The following is a 14,565-nucleotide window of genomic DNA, read 5'->3' on the forward strand; positions in this document are numbered from 1 at the left end:
GAGTGACAGCATTAGTGAGAGCAGTAACAAGCTTGAAAATGTTGTATATAAAATGCTCAATATGTCCAAGTTTTACACTTTACAGAAATACAATAGTGACCTGGTTGATGTCCCTTAGATTTTCTAGGAAATCGATTGGTCAGGATCAGTGGTTTTTCAAACATTTTTGAAGCCATCAAGCTCTTTCTTTGAAGAAATCTGATATAGAACCTCAATATTAAAATAAGACATGCTGTGTTCCCAGGGATAGGGTAGAGGTGGGATAGGATGTGTCTCAGGTGGCTAGAGCCTTAGCTCAGCCACCTGCTCCTTCCTTCCCTTTAATAACTTTGGAGACACAACCTTCTCTCCCCTAAGGTGTCTCTGGAGTACAATTTGAAAGTCACAGATAGTATTCTGAACTTTTTCTTCTCAGTGATGAGCCATTTTAGAGGTTAAATATTTGATGAGTTTCTGCCTACCCTAAATCCTCAAGCTTTTAAATCCCCAAATAAGTCCATACACAAAGGATGTCTTAGGAGAATTGGCAGCATTAGGCTTCATTGAGAGTTTTTGTATTGTTTAATACAGGTGTTGCTCAGATCATTTAAATTCAAAACCAAAAAAACTGTTTAAAGTACATTTGTCTTAGGGTGAGTGATGTAATACATAGGGCCTAGACTATAAGTTCTGTGGCTTATGGTTGAGATCAGAGTTGAAATATTGCTTATTTTGCAAACCCTACAAGTTATTTGTAAACTGTTAGGGCAGAAGCTGCTAATTATTTAACAAATGATACGTGATTGAAGTTTTGAAACATGAAAGTGCGCGGATTATTTGGAGTAATAGAAGGATAGCCATTCAGATAAGAATAGCTTACTGATATAGACTATACATTGTTGTAGATGCTATACTACTTATGTTTCTGGTATGTTTCTCATTTAATCCTCACAATCCTTTTAGGCCATTTTATCACCTTTAAAATTGATGAGAAAATTGAGTCTTGGGTTAAGTAACATACTGAAAATTATAGTAAATAGTGGACCCAGAGTTGGATTCTTAGTCTGTGTTTTTTCAGAGACTCATGGTACATTCTTCTGAGGAAATTATGGTCCATTGAGGCTGACAGAACAGCCCTAAAATAATCTATGAGATGAGAATGAAGTCAAAGGTCAGCATGAGGTAGTCACACTAGGTAGGATGTGAGTGAAAAAAGATTAAAGTTCATGGGAAGGCAAAATGGTGTGTTTATAATGCCTACATTTACTGTATAGGCAAATCAAGTATATCTAGGTTTCCCTTTCTTATCTTTTGCTTTGTTCAACTTTTCAGTTTTTTATTAGCTATTTCCAACTTCTTACTCGTATTAGTGTTAGAATACAGTTTTTTTTTTTTTTTTTTTTTTGCGGCACGCGGGCCTCTCACTGTTGTGGCCTCTCCCGTTGCGGAGCAACAGGCTCCGGACGCGCAGGCTCAGCGGCCATGGCTCACAGGCGCAGCCACTCCGCGGCATGTGGGATCTTCCCCAACCCGGGCACGAACCCGCATCCCCTGTATCGGCAGGCGGACTCTCAACCACTGCGACACCAGGGAAGCCCAGATTACAGTCTTTTTTTTGGCGGGGGTGGGGCGGGGGTTACTCGGGCCTCTCACTGTTGTGGCCTCTCCCGTTGCGGAGCACAGGCTCTGGACGCGCAGGCCCAGTGGCCATGGCTCACGGGCCCAGCCGCTCCGCGGCATGTGGGATCTTCCCGGACCGCGGCACGAACCCGTGTCCCCTGCATCGGCAGGTGGACTCTCAACCACTGCGCCACCAGGGAAGCCCAGATTACAGTCTTAAAATTAATTTTAGTCCTGTCGTCCTTTTTTTCCTTCATCTTCCTTTTTCTCTTCATCTTCCTTCCTCAAATTCTTCTCTGGTTTAAAAGAGGGAAGCCTGTTGCCTTTTTTTCTTCACTGTAATCATTATGCATTTGGGGGGTTTGTTAGTTTGTTCTAAACAAAATGACATTTCCCCCAAAAGACTGTCTCACGTCCCCATTCCAGAAAATTTTAAATTTAGGGAAATTTTGCCTTGGAGAAAAAGTTTTTACTAAGTTACCATATATGTTTTTAAAAAATGAAAATAAAAAAGACCTTAAATATCTTGAAGTCTATATCCAGTAAAGTATTTAATGAACATTATCCCAAATAAGTTTGAGAATTGCCACATATACTGTATCTTTGCATCCCATCCCCCTTTTGGAGATAGCCAGTGAATGCTAGTATTTTAATGGTTCTTAGAAGCTTTGTGGTAAATAAATCTAACTTTATTCACCCCCAGTTGAACCACCCTACTATACCTTCCATTTTAAAATGTAACCTCTCAATCTATCCCTGATCCAGTGTTCCTTGGAATATACTTTAGAAAATGGTATGGAACCATTTACAACATTATATATTCTTTAGTTTTCTAGATAGAAAATGTTGTTTCCAATATAGCTTTCAGAATTTTATTATTCTGTTTAGTTTTTTGTTTTACTTATTCAAAGAAGCTAGTCAGGATTTAAGATGGAAATCCAAAAGGATTGTGCCATGCTTTAAAATTAGTATACCATTAAAACTGTTCTGAAAAACCATATTTCCTTGACCTTAAATTATATTTTTTACGTAGATTAATTTGGGAAAGATATGAATAAATTATTTGGGGGGAGTTCTTCCTTTGTTTTATTTTTTTTAATTTAAAAAAAACGTTATTTATTTTTGGTTGCGTTGGGTCTTTGTTGCTGCTCATGAGCTTTCTCTAGTTGCAGCGAGTGGGGGCTACTCCTCATTGCGGTGCCCGGGCTTCTCATTTCGGTGGTCTTCTCTTGTTGTGGAGCACAGGCTCTAGGTGCGCAGGCTCGGTAGTTGGCAGCATGCGGGCTCTAGGGCACGCGGGCTTCTGTAGTTGTGGCTTGCGAGCTCTAGAGCGCAGCCTCAGTAGTTGTGCACAGTAGTTGCTCCACAGCATGTGGGATCTTCCCGGACCAGGGACCAAACCCGTGTCCCCTGCATTGGCAGGCGGATTCCTAACAAGTGCGCCACCAGGGAAGTCCCCTCCTTTGTTTTAAGATAGATTATAGGGTTCTTTATAAAACTGTTAACTTAGAATTTTTAATTTGGTGATACTTTTATTCCAAGAAGAATAACAGATTGGTTACCACTTAAGTCTGAGTTTGGTAATTTTGAGTATGAAACTAAACTAATGAACTATTTACCTTAAATTGCGGTATGTCAGTCTGTCTCCTGAGTAGATTGCTAGTTAGAGTGGATTTCTTTAAGGTCTCTGGTTTACGATGTGAAAACATATAGGCAGTTTATTGGACATAATGAATTTTATTTATGAACTTAATGAAAATTTGAAGTATTTTTGTATGGTTGATTCATTCAGTTACTTCTTGATGTAGGATATATAATCATGACACATAGAAGGGGAAAAAAGCATTTAGGCCTTGGAAATACACAGAATTGAATTTGATTTGAATCCTAGTTACCTTGAGTAAGTTATTTAATATTTGTTATTTATCATGCTGGGTATGGAGGTGGGGAGAAAATATAACTTCTGTCTTTAAAGAATTCAGAGATTAGTAACATTCATTTAAACCTCTCTGAATCTGTTATCTTGTTGGCAGAATGTCAGTGAGAGAACTTAAAATTCCCCAGATAATACTTTGGGGAGCCATAGATGCTCAGTATGAGTTAGGTTGTATATTGTCATTCATACTATTTAATCACAGAACTACTTACAAGAGACATCACAATACGGATTAAGTCCCTTCCTTGTTGGAGGACTACGTTGCCTTTAGAGATTTATTTTAAGTTGCCTTGATGTTTCATTCATTCAGATATCCTTTGTTCTGGCACCAGACATACTTGCCAAGCTTCTAGAATTTGAGGGCCCTGTGCCATTGCCTTGTGCACATTTGGTTTTAATTTTTCACTAAGCACAGCATTCTGTCAGACTGCACAAAAATTACTTGTTGTTTTAACCTGATGGAAATAACTTCCTATCAGTTAAAAGAGCAAACCTGTAATTTAAGAACAAGCCATCACATAGGACAGGGCTCTGCAAACTTTTTTTTTGTAAAGGGCCAGGTATTTAGGCTTCATGGGCCATGCAGTTTGTGTTACAGCTACTCAACTCTGCTGCTGTAGTGTGAAAGGAACTAGAGACAGTACATAAATGAATGAGTGTGACTGTTCCAATAGAACCAAATTTATGGACACTGAAATTTGAATTTCTTATAGTTTTCATATCATGAAATACTCTTGTTTGGTTTTTATATTTTTCAAACATTTAAAAATGTAAAATTCATGCTTAGATTATGGGCCCTGCAAAAACAGGTGGCCAGACAGATTTGGCCATCTGGCTATAGTTTGCAGACACCTGATTTAGGATATAATCTATGAATTTGCTTTGACTGTTGTTGGATAATAATTTTTAGGCATTTAGGTGAATGGTTCTTTTTAGTAGGGATTGTATATATTAAGGTTTGTGTTCTGCTCTTTTTTTCTAGCCCAAGTTTATTTTACTTCTATAGAATATATATGAATAGTAGAAAACTAATGGGAAAAGCATACGGTGCTTTGTTATTTTGTGGGCTTTTTTTTTTTTTCCCTATCCAGTTAAGAATTTGAAGGGCATCTTTTAAAGGCTGATTACTCTCAGATTTCTCATCCACCTCAAGTCAAATTCTGTAAATGTAAATTTCAGGTAATGTGTACCAGGTCTCCTACACTTCAGATTTTAAAAATTTACACAATAGGGGGCTTCCCTGGTGGCGCAGTGGTTGAGAGTCCGCCTGCCGATGCAGGGGACACGGGTTTGTGCCCCAGTCCAGGAAGATCCCACATGCCGCGGAGCGGCTGGGCCTGTGAGACATGGCCGCTGAGCCTGCGCGTCTGGAGCCTGTGCTCCGCAATGGGAGACGCCACAACAGTGAGAGGCCCACGTACCACAAAAAAAAAAAAAAATTACACAATAGGAAATTTTATCTTTTAAATAAATTGTATGTAAGTAATTACATGTTTACATTGCATGAACGCTGTTGAGCAAAATTTTTTACCTCGAAAATAAAAATGACATTTATAGTGATTGTAAAATTTTGCCTGTTAAAACTATAATTTAAAGTTCTTTTAACTTGCTTTCTGTAGACACCAGAGAAGAAACAATCGGAATCATCCAGAGGAAGAAAGAGAAAAGCAGAAAATCAGAATGAAAGTAGTCAGGGTAAGTGAAGCAAAATCTTCCTTCAGAGCCGAAGAGGCATTTACGATTAATTATTCTGGTTTTTAATCAATTAATAATTTTTTTAAAAAGTAGTGTGTTTTTGTGATTTCTATAGATACCATGTAATTTCTGCATTAATAGTTTAGGAATGTACTTTGCGTAAGAAATAATAATTATATGAAATTGGAATCTTTTTGTACCACAGGTAGTTTATGGTTACTGTTTTTAGGCTTTTGACATTTCCCTTATTTTTTTAATTTGAGAATTAGAAAGAAAAGTGTCATGTCCAAACCTGACAAGCATTGCCTTTATCACCTTTCTGTTTTCTCTCTATATGAATTATGGTATTGAAATGGCTTCTCATTTTTGAATAAGAACTTTATATCTTACTTTTAGACAAGTACCCAAACTTACTCATCCCTTTTATTTAAAAAAAAAAGAGTATATAAAAATGATTGAAGTACTTCATTAAAGCACCATCTCTTTCTTTCCATACCTGTTCTTCATCCTTTCTTTCATACTTACATTTTGTATTATAAACTATAAGAAAATTACTTTCATTAGATTACACAACTTCTTATAATGGACAAGATAGTATTGTCATTTAATTTGGCTTCTCAAAATTAAATACAATAAATTGGGCTCTTAAATCATATGTAATGATGATTTTATACATACATTACATGTTTTGGAGCCACAAAATCTAGAGCCATGAACCCATGGCTTACTAGTGTTTACATGTGGCACTGGCATGAAGAAATATATTTGCAGCAGCTATCTTTGTGGAAGGAGGGAGTTGAGTCACTCTAGCACCTTTCTCTAAGTTTGTGGTACTTTGTATTTCAATCTGCCCTGAGGTCTTTTTTGCTCTTAGTGTAGTTTCCCCAAGTTGTGGTTAGTGGGCTTGGATTTATTTAGTTATATTAGTTATGATAGATTTAACTTCAGATTTTAAAACTCACTTTTAAAAGCAGGTCCCAAAATAACCTGGGACTTCTGGGTTGGTTGATCCAACCTGTGTCGTTAAGAAGCCACATCTTTTTCTTTGTGGTCTGCCATCCACAGAATTGTTTGCTTTTCTCTTATGGTTTTAGGACTGTGGCCAGTTTTAATTGCATTTCCTCATTTCATCTTCCACACTTGTATTTGCTTTAGAGAGAGGCTGGTTTTCTGTGTTTTTCTTTTTTCCTTGTTTCTTTGATGTAGGCTTCTTTAAGTCCATAGCAAACCTCTCCTGTCATCTTCTTGGCCAGAATAGGGTCATGTGTCCATTCCAAAACCAGTTATGTCCAAGAGAGGTATTATTGCCCTTAAAATCAGGCCCATCTCGGGACTTCCCTGGGGGCGCAGTGGTTAAGACTCCATGCTTGCCAATGCAGGGGGCCTGGGTTCGATCCCTGGTTAAGGAACTAAGTCCCACATGCATGCCGCAACAAGAGTTTGCATGCCACAACTAAGGAGTCCACCTGCTGCAACTAAGACCCGATGCAACCAAATAAATAAATAAATATTTTTTTTAAAAAATCAGGCCCATCTCTGAAAATGAAAATGGGGTAAAGTTCCATTTAGAAGTACAGGTTGTGTGGAAAAGGCATGATACCTGAACAAAATTGTATTTCTAATCCGAAGGAAGGAAGGGGAACTAGGAACGGAGGCCAGATAGGAGTCAGCCTCTCCTGAAGTTACATGTGCTATGTAGGGGAGGGAATGTTAACAGAATAAAACTTGGATTCAATTAGGGAAAAAAAACTGGGGAAATAGTTTCTGGGTAGGCAACGAAAAAATGTCTCTGTCTTCATTAAAAAATAGCACCTCTTCAGAATCTGCAGGAAAGTTGTTACAGGCAGAAGGGAAGTTCTTTGGTATAAAACTTTTATAGTGCTCCCTGACCTCTGAATAAATCTGTACAAAACTAGTGTTCAAAATTTCTAGGTAGTATTTATAGTCCTGATTACTTATTAGTTTAAAAAAAATTTCCCCCTACCTTGTTCCAAGAAGGAATTTGAGGTTGTTGAACTTTTCAATGTATTGTTTGTTTATGTCAGTAATGCCTGGCACATAGTAACCACTCAAGAAATATTTGTTGAATAAAATAAGTGAATGAATGTATATAAGTCAGTATTGAATTGATAAATGTATATGTTTATATATTATCCAAAGCTTTTGACTCCATGGTATCATAAGTTTTTCTTTTGTAGCTTGAAGAAATTATTCAGTGTAATTCCAGTGAAGGATGGATGCCTCCCATCCAAAACGCCATATTTCTTAGCAACTTCTTAGCAACTTCAAGATTTATGAAACTAATGAAAATTCCATTTTGTTTCTTTGTTATTTGTCTTTTTTTTTTTTTTTTGAAAAGTCCATTTTAGAGCAAAACTTTTAATTAAAGAACTGTGATCTGTAATAATTTGGATCACTATCAATATGGTCATATAAGGACAATATTTAAAATCTAGATTATTTTTTTAAAAATCCTATTAATTTGGAAATACTTTTTAGAAAATCAAAACATTTTACAAAATAGCATTCATATTAAAGCATGTTATTGTCAGTTTGTTATGGTTTGTGCTGACCAAGCTTTTTTATCATTATTTACAGGTATGAATTGGTTTGTCAATTATACAGCTGTCTTTTTTTAATTAATTGACATGTTTTTATGAAATTATTAGCCATTAAGCAATCTGAATAGTGTAGTTTTAAAAGCAGAGATCTTTTAATATGATTTATTTATTTGATTCTCCCATAATCAGGACTTTTAAAAATTGACATGTATCTATTGAAATATCATTTGATTTTTGGAATCCTGAAGTCGGCATCTGACCCTCTGAGGGCTCTTAATATTCTTTTGATGCCCATCACTACCCAACTAAAATATATTCTTTTTATTAAATAGATTATTTTTGTGTGTATTAGGGAAATTAAGTTTGGCACATTCTCTTTCTAATATAGTATGTGGTAGATAGTCATGACTGACTTTAAATCTATAAAATTTTTTACTTCTGTATTTTAGGAAAAAGTATTGGGGGACGTGGCCACAAAATTAGCGACTATTTTGAAGTAAGTTCATTGAGAAATATCTTCAGTTCTTAATATAATTTTGCTATGGGCTGAAATAATTTGTTTGAAGCACAAAGTCAACTTTTGATTATCTGCTTAATTAGAGCAGAACTTCAGTACTATGTGATGTCCTGACTTCTTAGAAATATTAAACTTTACTTTTACTTGGGTATGGCACATCATAATTTTCAAAGTACTTTCTCCTGTATTTGCTTATATCCAGGAGGTAGTCACAGCAGGTGTTATTAGTATTCCTATTTTACAGATGAGGAAACTGAGAGCCAGAGATATAAAGTAGCCTACGTAAAGGCAAATTCTAAATGGAAGAGCAAAGAGTAGCTGTAAGTCTCCCAGCCTCTAGAATTCTTTCTGATGTCAGTACCACAGCAACAGTTGAGCCCTGTGGATGGAGATTAAATAATGATAGAGATGTGAATCTAAGAGTCCCTGAAAATAATAAACAGTGGTAAATTTAAATTTAGTCTGGAATGTTTCCTTTCTTCTATACAGAAACACTTCTGCCTACCAGTTTTCATTATGAAATATTAATGTGATTATTAAAACAAACATGATCTACTCAGTTGAAAAATATTTATATTTCCTTGAGAGAGAGCAGAATTTGGTGATTAGGAGAAGGGCCGTGTTTAAAATATATATATATTTTTTATCCTCCATTGTTTTTTTTTCTTGAGTTTACAGTGTCTAAGCTAAAACTTTTGCAGACTATAAGATACACCTAATGCTCTTTAGTTGATGTCAGTCCCTTAGTGTTAATATCATTAAAAATCTTTGCCAAAGGTAGGATCAAATCTCAGGTGTCTTGGATGCCTACTGTGTGCTAAGTGTTACGCTAGGCACTATAGATAAGAAATTTAGACAAAGCTCCTAGGTTGCAGGAAGCTGTTTAATGAACACACTAGGAAGTCCCCATCTCTGCTGTTCATACATATACCCTGAGATGAAGCCATTAGCAGCAAATTGTTTTCTCCTTCCATTCTTGGTTCAGAAGCATGAGACTTGAGAAAGCTATGGAACAGATTAGGTTGGCTTCTCTTCGTATGCAGTTAAGTCATGCACTATAATGCATGTTATGCATGTAAGAAAGGATTGATTTTTATTAGACTTTGTGCTATTAAAAAGAAGGGACTTAGTTTATATAGTTCTTTTATAGTGCTATGAACATTCGGATACTTAATAGATCTTGGGACTGACAGCTCTGTTTTAAGATAGTTGATTATGTTCACTAACATCTACATGTGAACATGTTAAAGTTTCTTGGGATTAGGGATCATACTGGTTTAACAAACATAAGGGGACTGTGCTAAAATTTGAAGCAAAAATAAGACTTGTTCTTTGCTTTGGAGGAATTTGTCTTTGAGTCTGCCACAAAAATAACAATAAGATATATTTAAATTAATTCATAATGTCATATCTAAAATAATATTTGTCTAAACCTGTGTTAATAAATAGTGATGTTTCCTTTTTCCCTCAGTACCAAGGTGGAAATGGCTCAAGTCCAGTAAGAGGCATACCTCCTGCAATCCGTTCTCCTCAGAATTCACATTCACATTCCACTCCTTCCTCATCTGTAAGTTTTTACATATGTAGTCTTTGTGTCTCAGAGTTTTTGTGTACTGAATGATAACTTTTATAATTTGTCTTTATTGAGACCTTTTACATATATCAGCGTTTATCTTTAAAAAAATCGTTCTGTGAGATGAGTTGAATTCTTTTTAATGATTTGATGCTATTAGAACTTTATTTCTGAAAGTAAGATTCTAAAGTTAAAGATTTCCTGAAATTATAAGACGTGTTTTTCGCTTTGGGGGAATTTATTCCCCAAAGAAGTAATGTTTCTATAAAAGAATGATGGGACCAGGAATTCCCTGGCTGTCCAGTGGTTAGGACTTGGCACTTTCATTGCTGGGGCCCGAGTTTGATCCCTAGTCAGGGAATTTAACAATTAAATTTCTTAACCACTAAAATGGTAGCATAATTAATTCCTTTCTGGGAATCCTGAAATAAAGAGTAGGCAGCCATCAGCCTCGGATAATGTAGTTTGGCATAGGAGAAGGATGTTGGACCTGAAAATTGTCTTACAACTTTTTGGTTTGTTTCTAACATTTTTAAGACCTAGTTCTTTTATATGCATTTTTCTACATATTAGATTTTATTCTATTTTTTTTTTACTTTCATTATGTGAAAGTTCATTGTCTAACCAGAAAAACAATGTTGGCTTTCAGTAATTTAAAGATGAATTTAAAATTTTAAAAAATCACAGTATCTCTTATTTATTCAAGTACTCTGTTTTTACTTCCAGTGTCCCTTTCTAGTTCTTTCTGTAGACATATACTTCTTAATGTCTTATTCATTTTGTACCTTGGGGCACATCATATTGCCATATACTAAGTAAAGCATAAGACTCAACAATAACTTTGAGTTGTAGTGATAGCATTGGTACATGATGTAATATTTTGCTTTCAGTGAATGTATTTTAAAACCAGTGACTAGATAAACCATGAAACTTATCAGTAAATTGATATTATACTACATATGGGCATGCATTATTGTACCCACTACTAAAAGAGTTCTGTATTAAGGTCTTTACAATTTTACTTTTTGAACCATTATAATCTGTTTAATATTTTTGTTTTAAAATAATGTATTTGGCCTTGTTTTAGTTAACAGATTGAAAGCATTAAATTTGCCTTTATGGCACCAGATTGTTAAGTTCCTTGAGGGCATGGCATATATGGCTGGTTGTCTCTTTTATTGGGCTTTATAAGAGGGAGGTACTTAATGAATGCTTATTGAATAAATGGTGATTAAAAATTTTTTAAGTTCAGTTATGTTTTTTTTAATTCTTGATTTTTTTTAAATAAATTTATTTATTTTTGGCTGCGTTAGGTCTTCGTTGCTGCGCGTGGGCTTTCTCTAGTTGCGGTGAGCAGGGGCTACTCTTTGTTGTAGTGCGCAGGCTTCTCATTGCAGTGGCTTCTCTTGTTGCAGAGCACGAGCTCTAGGCGTGCGGGCTTCAGTAGCTGTGGCACGTGGGCTCAGCAGCTGTGGCTCACAGGCTCAGTAGTTGTGGCGCACAGGCTTAGTTGCTCTGTGGCATGTGGGATCTTCCCGGACCAGGGCTCTAACCCGTGTCCCCTGCATTGGCAGGCGGATTCTTAACCACTGTGCCACCAGGGAAGTCCCCAATTATGTTTTGAATTATTATCCTGATAAAAACTTAAGAAATGTTTAGTTGTTGCTAAGCAAAAGCCTATTTTTTTCTTGCTAATATAAAATTTTTAATATTTTTTTTAAGGTTCGACCGAATAGCCCTTCTCCTACTGCATTAGTTTTTGGGGACCACCCTATTATACAACCAAAGCAGTTATCCTTTAAAATTACTCAGGTAAATGGTAATTAAAATTTCTTTGTATGACTTCTGAGAAGCCGGTGACCAACTTTGTACACACAATTAAGATGGCTTCTCTTTGTTTTAGACATGGTCATAAAGTAAAATTCTGTATCAAAGAAGCTAATTACTAAACAAACAAAAAAAAAACAGTTTGTAGGGGGTGAGAAGTTGAAACACCCAATTTACTATCAGCTTGTCCTTTGTTACACACTGGTTAAATATATATTTTAAGCAAATTAAATAAACAGAACAACCATAACATGTCAATTCTGTTTACTGATTCTTTTTGAACTTAACATCCAAGTACATATAATCGATATCTTCATGAAAGTGTTATATTTGTTGTAAGTGGACATTAAAGCAGTTTGTTCCATGTGTCTGTATTTTTGTATATTCATATATGCTACACACTTAAAAATCATTTGAAAATTAATCAGATATCTTTTACAGTTATTTAGTTTTATGAATTTTGAGTACTAAGGTTTTAATTTCATACATGTGACAGTTTTTGGATGACTGAGATTAAGGATTGAAAAAGTAGATCTTCTGGCTTGCCACCTTAGTTGTGCAGTTTATTGCCATTATACTTCTTCTTTCTGGTCATGTCCAAACTGTTGTGCGTGCATCAAAACTTCTTTCTTTGGATGATCTTTAGGCCAGGATTTATAAGTACATTGCTTTCAGTCAGCAAACAGCTTGTGAAAGTTTTTGCCGTATTCAAAAGTCAGCTAGAGTTGATAGCACAAAGCAGTGGTTATATTGAATTTTAATGAAGAAATTATCAATATTCTAAAAATTTAAATAATTAACCTTAAAAGTTTTTCTTTTTAAGTTTATAGCACTTATGCTTCTGAAGATATTAAAACTTAAAACTGCAGTAAGACTTTTTGTGATACTCTTTACATACACACACAAACTCCAATACTTTCTTTGCTCTTAGAATCAGAGTAAAATCTAATTTTATGTTTGCATGCAGTGATATATATATAATGGAGTAATAAAATAGCTTTCTTTCGTTTAGACTGACCTTACAATGCAGAAGTTAGCAGCATTAGAAAGTAATAAAAACCAGGACCTGGAAAAAAAGGAAGGTCGTATAGATGACTTGCTCAGGGTAAGTAAGAAGTCGTGGAGGGGAAAAATTTGAGTAAATTATTTGGCAGTAGTAAAACTGGTGAGAAAATACTTATATTGTAAAAAAAAACTCTATTACTGGAAAAAAAATAAGCCTTTCAGTGTAAGTACATAATTGAAAGTATCAACTATTAAACGGTAAAAATTATTTTATTAGCTCTTTAAATGTGAATTGAGAAACAGTTGAAGAAATAGAAGTTTATAAAATTTATTTTTACTTGATCAACTATCCTAAGACAGATATCCATTTCATGGTAGTTTTTTTTGTTTGTTTGTTTGTTTTTTTTGTGGTACGCGGGCCTCTCACTGTTGTGGCCTCTCCCGTTGCGGAGCACAGGCTCCAGACGCGCAGGCTCAGCGGCCATGGTTCACGGGCCTAGCCGCTCCGTGGCACGTGGGATCTTCCCGGACCAGGGCACAAACCCGTGTCCCCTGCATCGGCAGGCGGACTCTAAACCACTGCGCCACCAGGGAAGCCCTCATGGTAGTTTTAAAGTTAATTGATTTTCTTATAAACCTGACTGCCATTTGACACTATACTAGAGGAAGTAACTACTGCAATTTTGTGAGATTTTTAATGGAAACTGTATAAAAAGACACATCAAAATGTATGCCTAATAGGTGAGTAAGGGGTAAAGCAGTAGTTCTCACCCCTAGCTGCTCATTAGAATCACTGGATGGAAAGTGTGGAAGGCACTTTATAAAAAGTACTGATGCTTAAACTCCACCCTGAGGGTTTCTGATTAAATTGATATGACGTAGGGCTTGGGCATTGGTAGTTTTAACGGCTAATTTAGCCAGCACTGAGAACTGTTGGTATAGAAACTCAATGAAACCGTCATCCGTGATCATATAATTACTGATACCTTTGAAACATCCAGTGTGCCTTTCCTGGTCCCATCCCATTCACTCTGTTACATCCCTTTACCATTAACCACTATTCTAAATTTTGTATTTATTTATTTATTTATTATGCCTTATGTTTCTCTATAGTTATATTACATATATCTTATACATTCTTAACAACGTATTATTTCACTTTATTTTTGAACTTTATATAAATTACAGAATTACACTGTTTATACCATTTTGCCCTGCTTGTTTTCACTAAACATTATTTGTGGGTTTGTCATGTAATAGTTTGTTCATTTCACTGCTATATAGTAAGGCGTTATATGAATATATTATAATTTATCTTTTCTGCTCTAGGTGGACATTTTATTTCTACTTTTTGCTAGTATGAACAGTTCTGCTAAGAATGTTCTTGTACATATCTCTGTGGCACATGTGGAAGAATTTCTCTATGGTATATGCTTAGGAGAGACATGGCCAGAGTATAGGGCATGCATATCTTAAACTCTACTTTATAATAGCAAATTTTTCCCAAGATTGTTGGATCAATTTCCATTCCACCAACAATGAGCAAGAAATAATCTTATTGTTGATTATCCTTGCCAAGGTTCATTATAATCATATTTAATTTGGGGGTTAAATTTAATGGGTGTAACAAGGTATTTGTTATTATGCATTCACTTTATTTTTTGAGCATCTTTTTTTTTTTTTTTTTTTTTTTTTTTTTTGCGTTATGCGGGCCTCTCACTGTTGTGGCCTCTCCCATTTGCGGAGCACAGGCTCCGGACGCGCAGGCTCAGCGGCCATGGCTCACGGGCCCAGCCGCTCCGCGGCATGTGGGATCTTCCCGAAACGGGGCACGAACCCGCGTCTCCTGCAA

General features: G+C 35.8%; 1 protein-coding gene across 1 annotated transcript in view; it reads left to right on the forward strand.

Moving 5' to 3' along the window:
• TLK1 (tousled like kinase 1) overlaps window positions 1–14,565 on the forward strand; it is a 151,880-nt gene that overhangs the window by 83,677 nt on the left and 53,638 nt on the right. Inside the window, exons 4-8 of the mRNA XM_007446344.1 lie at window positions 5,155–5,230; window positions 8,241–8,287; window positions 9,780–9,875; window positions 11,604–11,693; window positions 12,721–12,813. Of these exons, the coding sequence (XP_007446406.1) occupies window positions 5,155–5,230; window positions 8,241–8,287; window positions 9,780–9,875; window positions 11,604–11,693; window positions 12,721–12,813 (402 nt within the window). The remainder of the gene's footprint in view (window positions 1–5,154; window positions 5,231–8,240; window positions 8,288–9,779; window positions 9,876–11,603; window positions 11,694–12,720; window positions 12,814–14,565) is intronic.

This window comes from Lipotes vexillifer, unplaced genomic scaffold (assembly GCF_000442215.2).
Source record: "Lipotes vexillifer unplaced genomic scaffold, Lipotes_vexillifer_v1.1 scaffold2000, whole genome shotgun sequence".
NCBI classification, from domain to species: domain Eukaryota; kingdom Metazoa; phylum Chordata; class Mammalia; order Artiodactyla; family Lipotidae; genus Lipotes; species Lipotes vexillifer.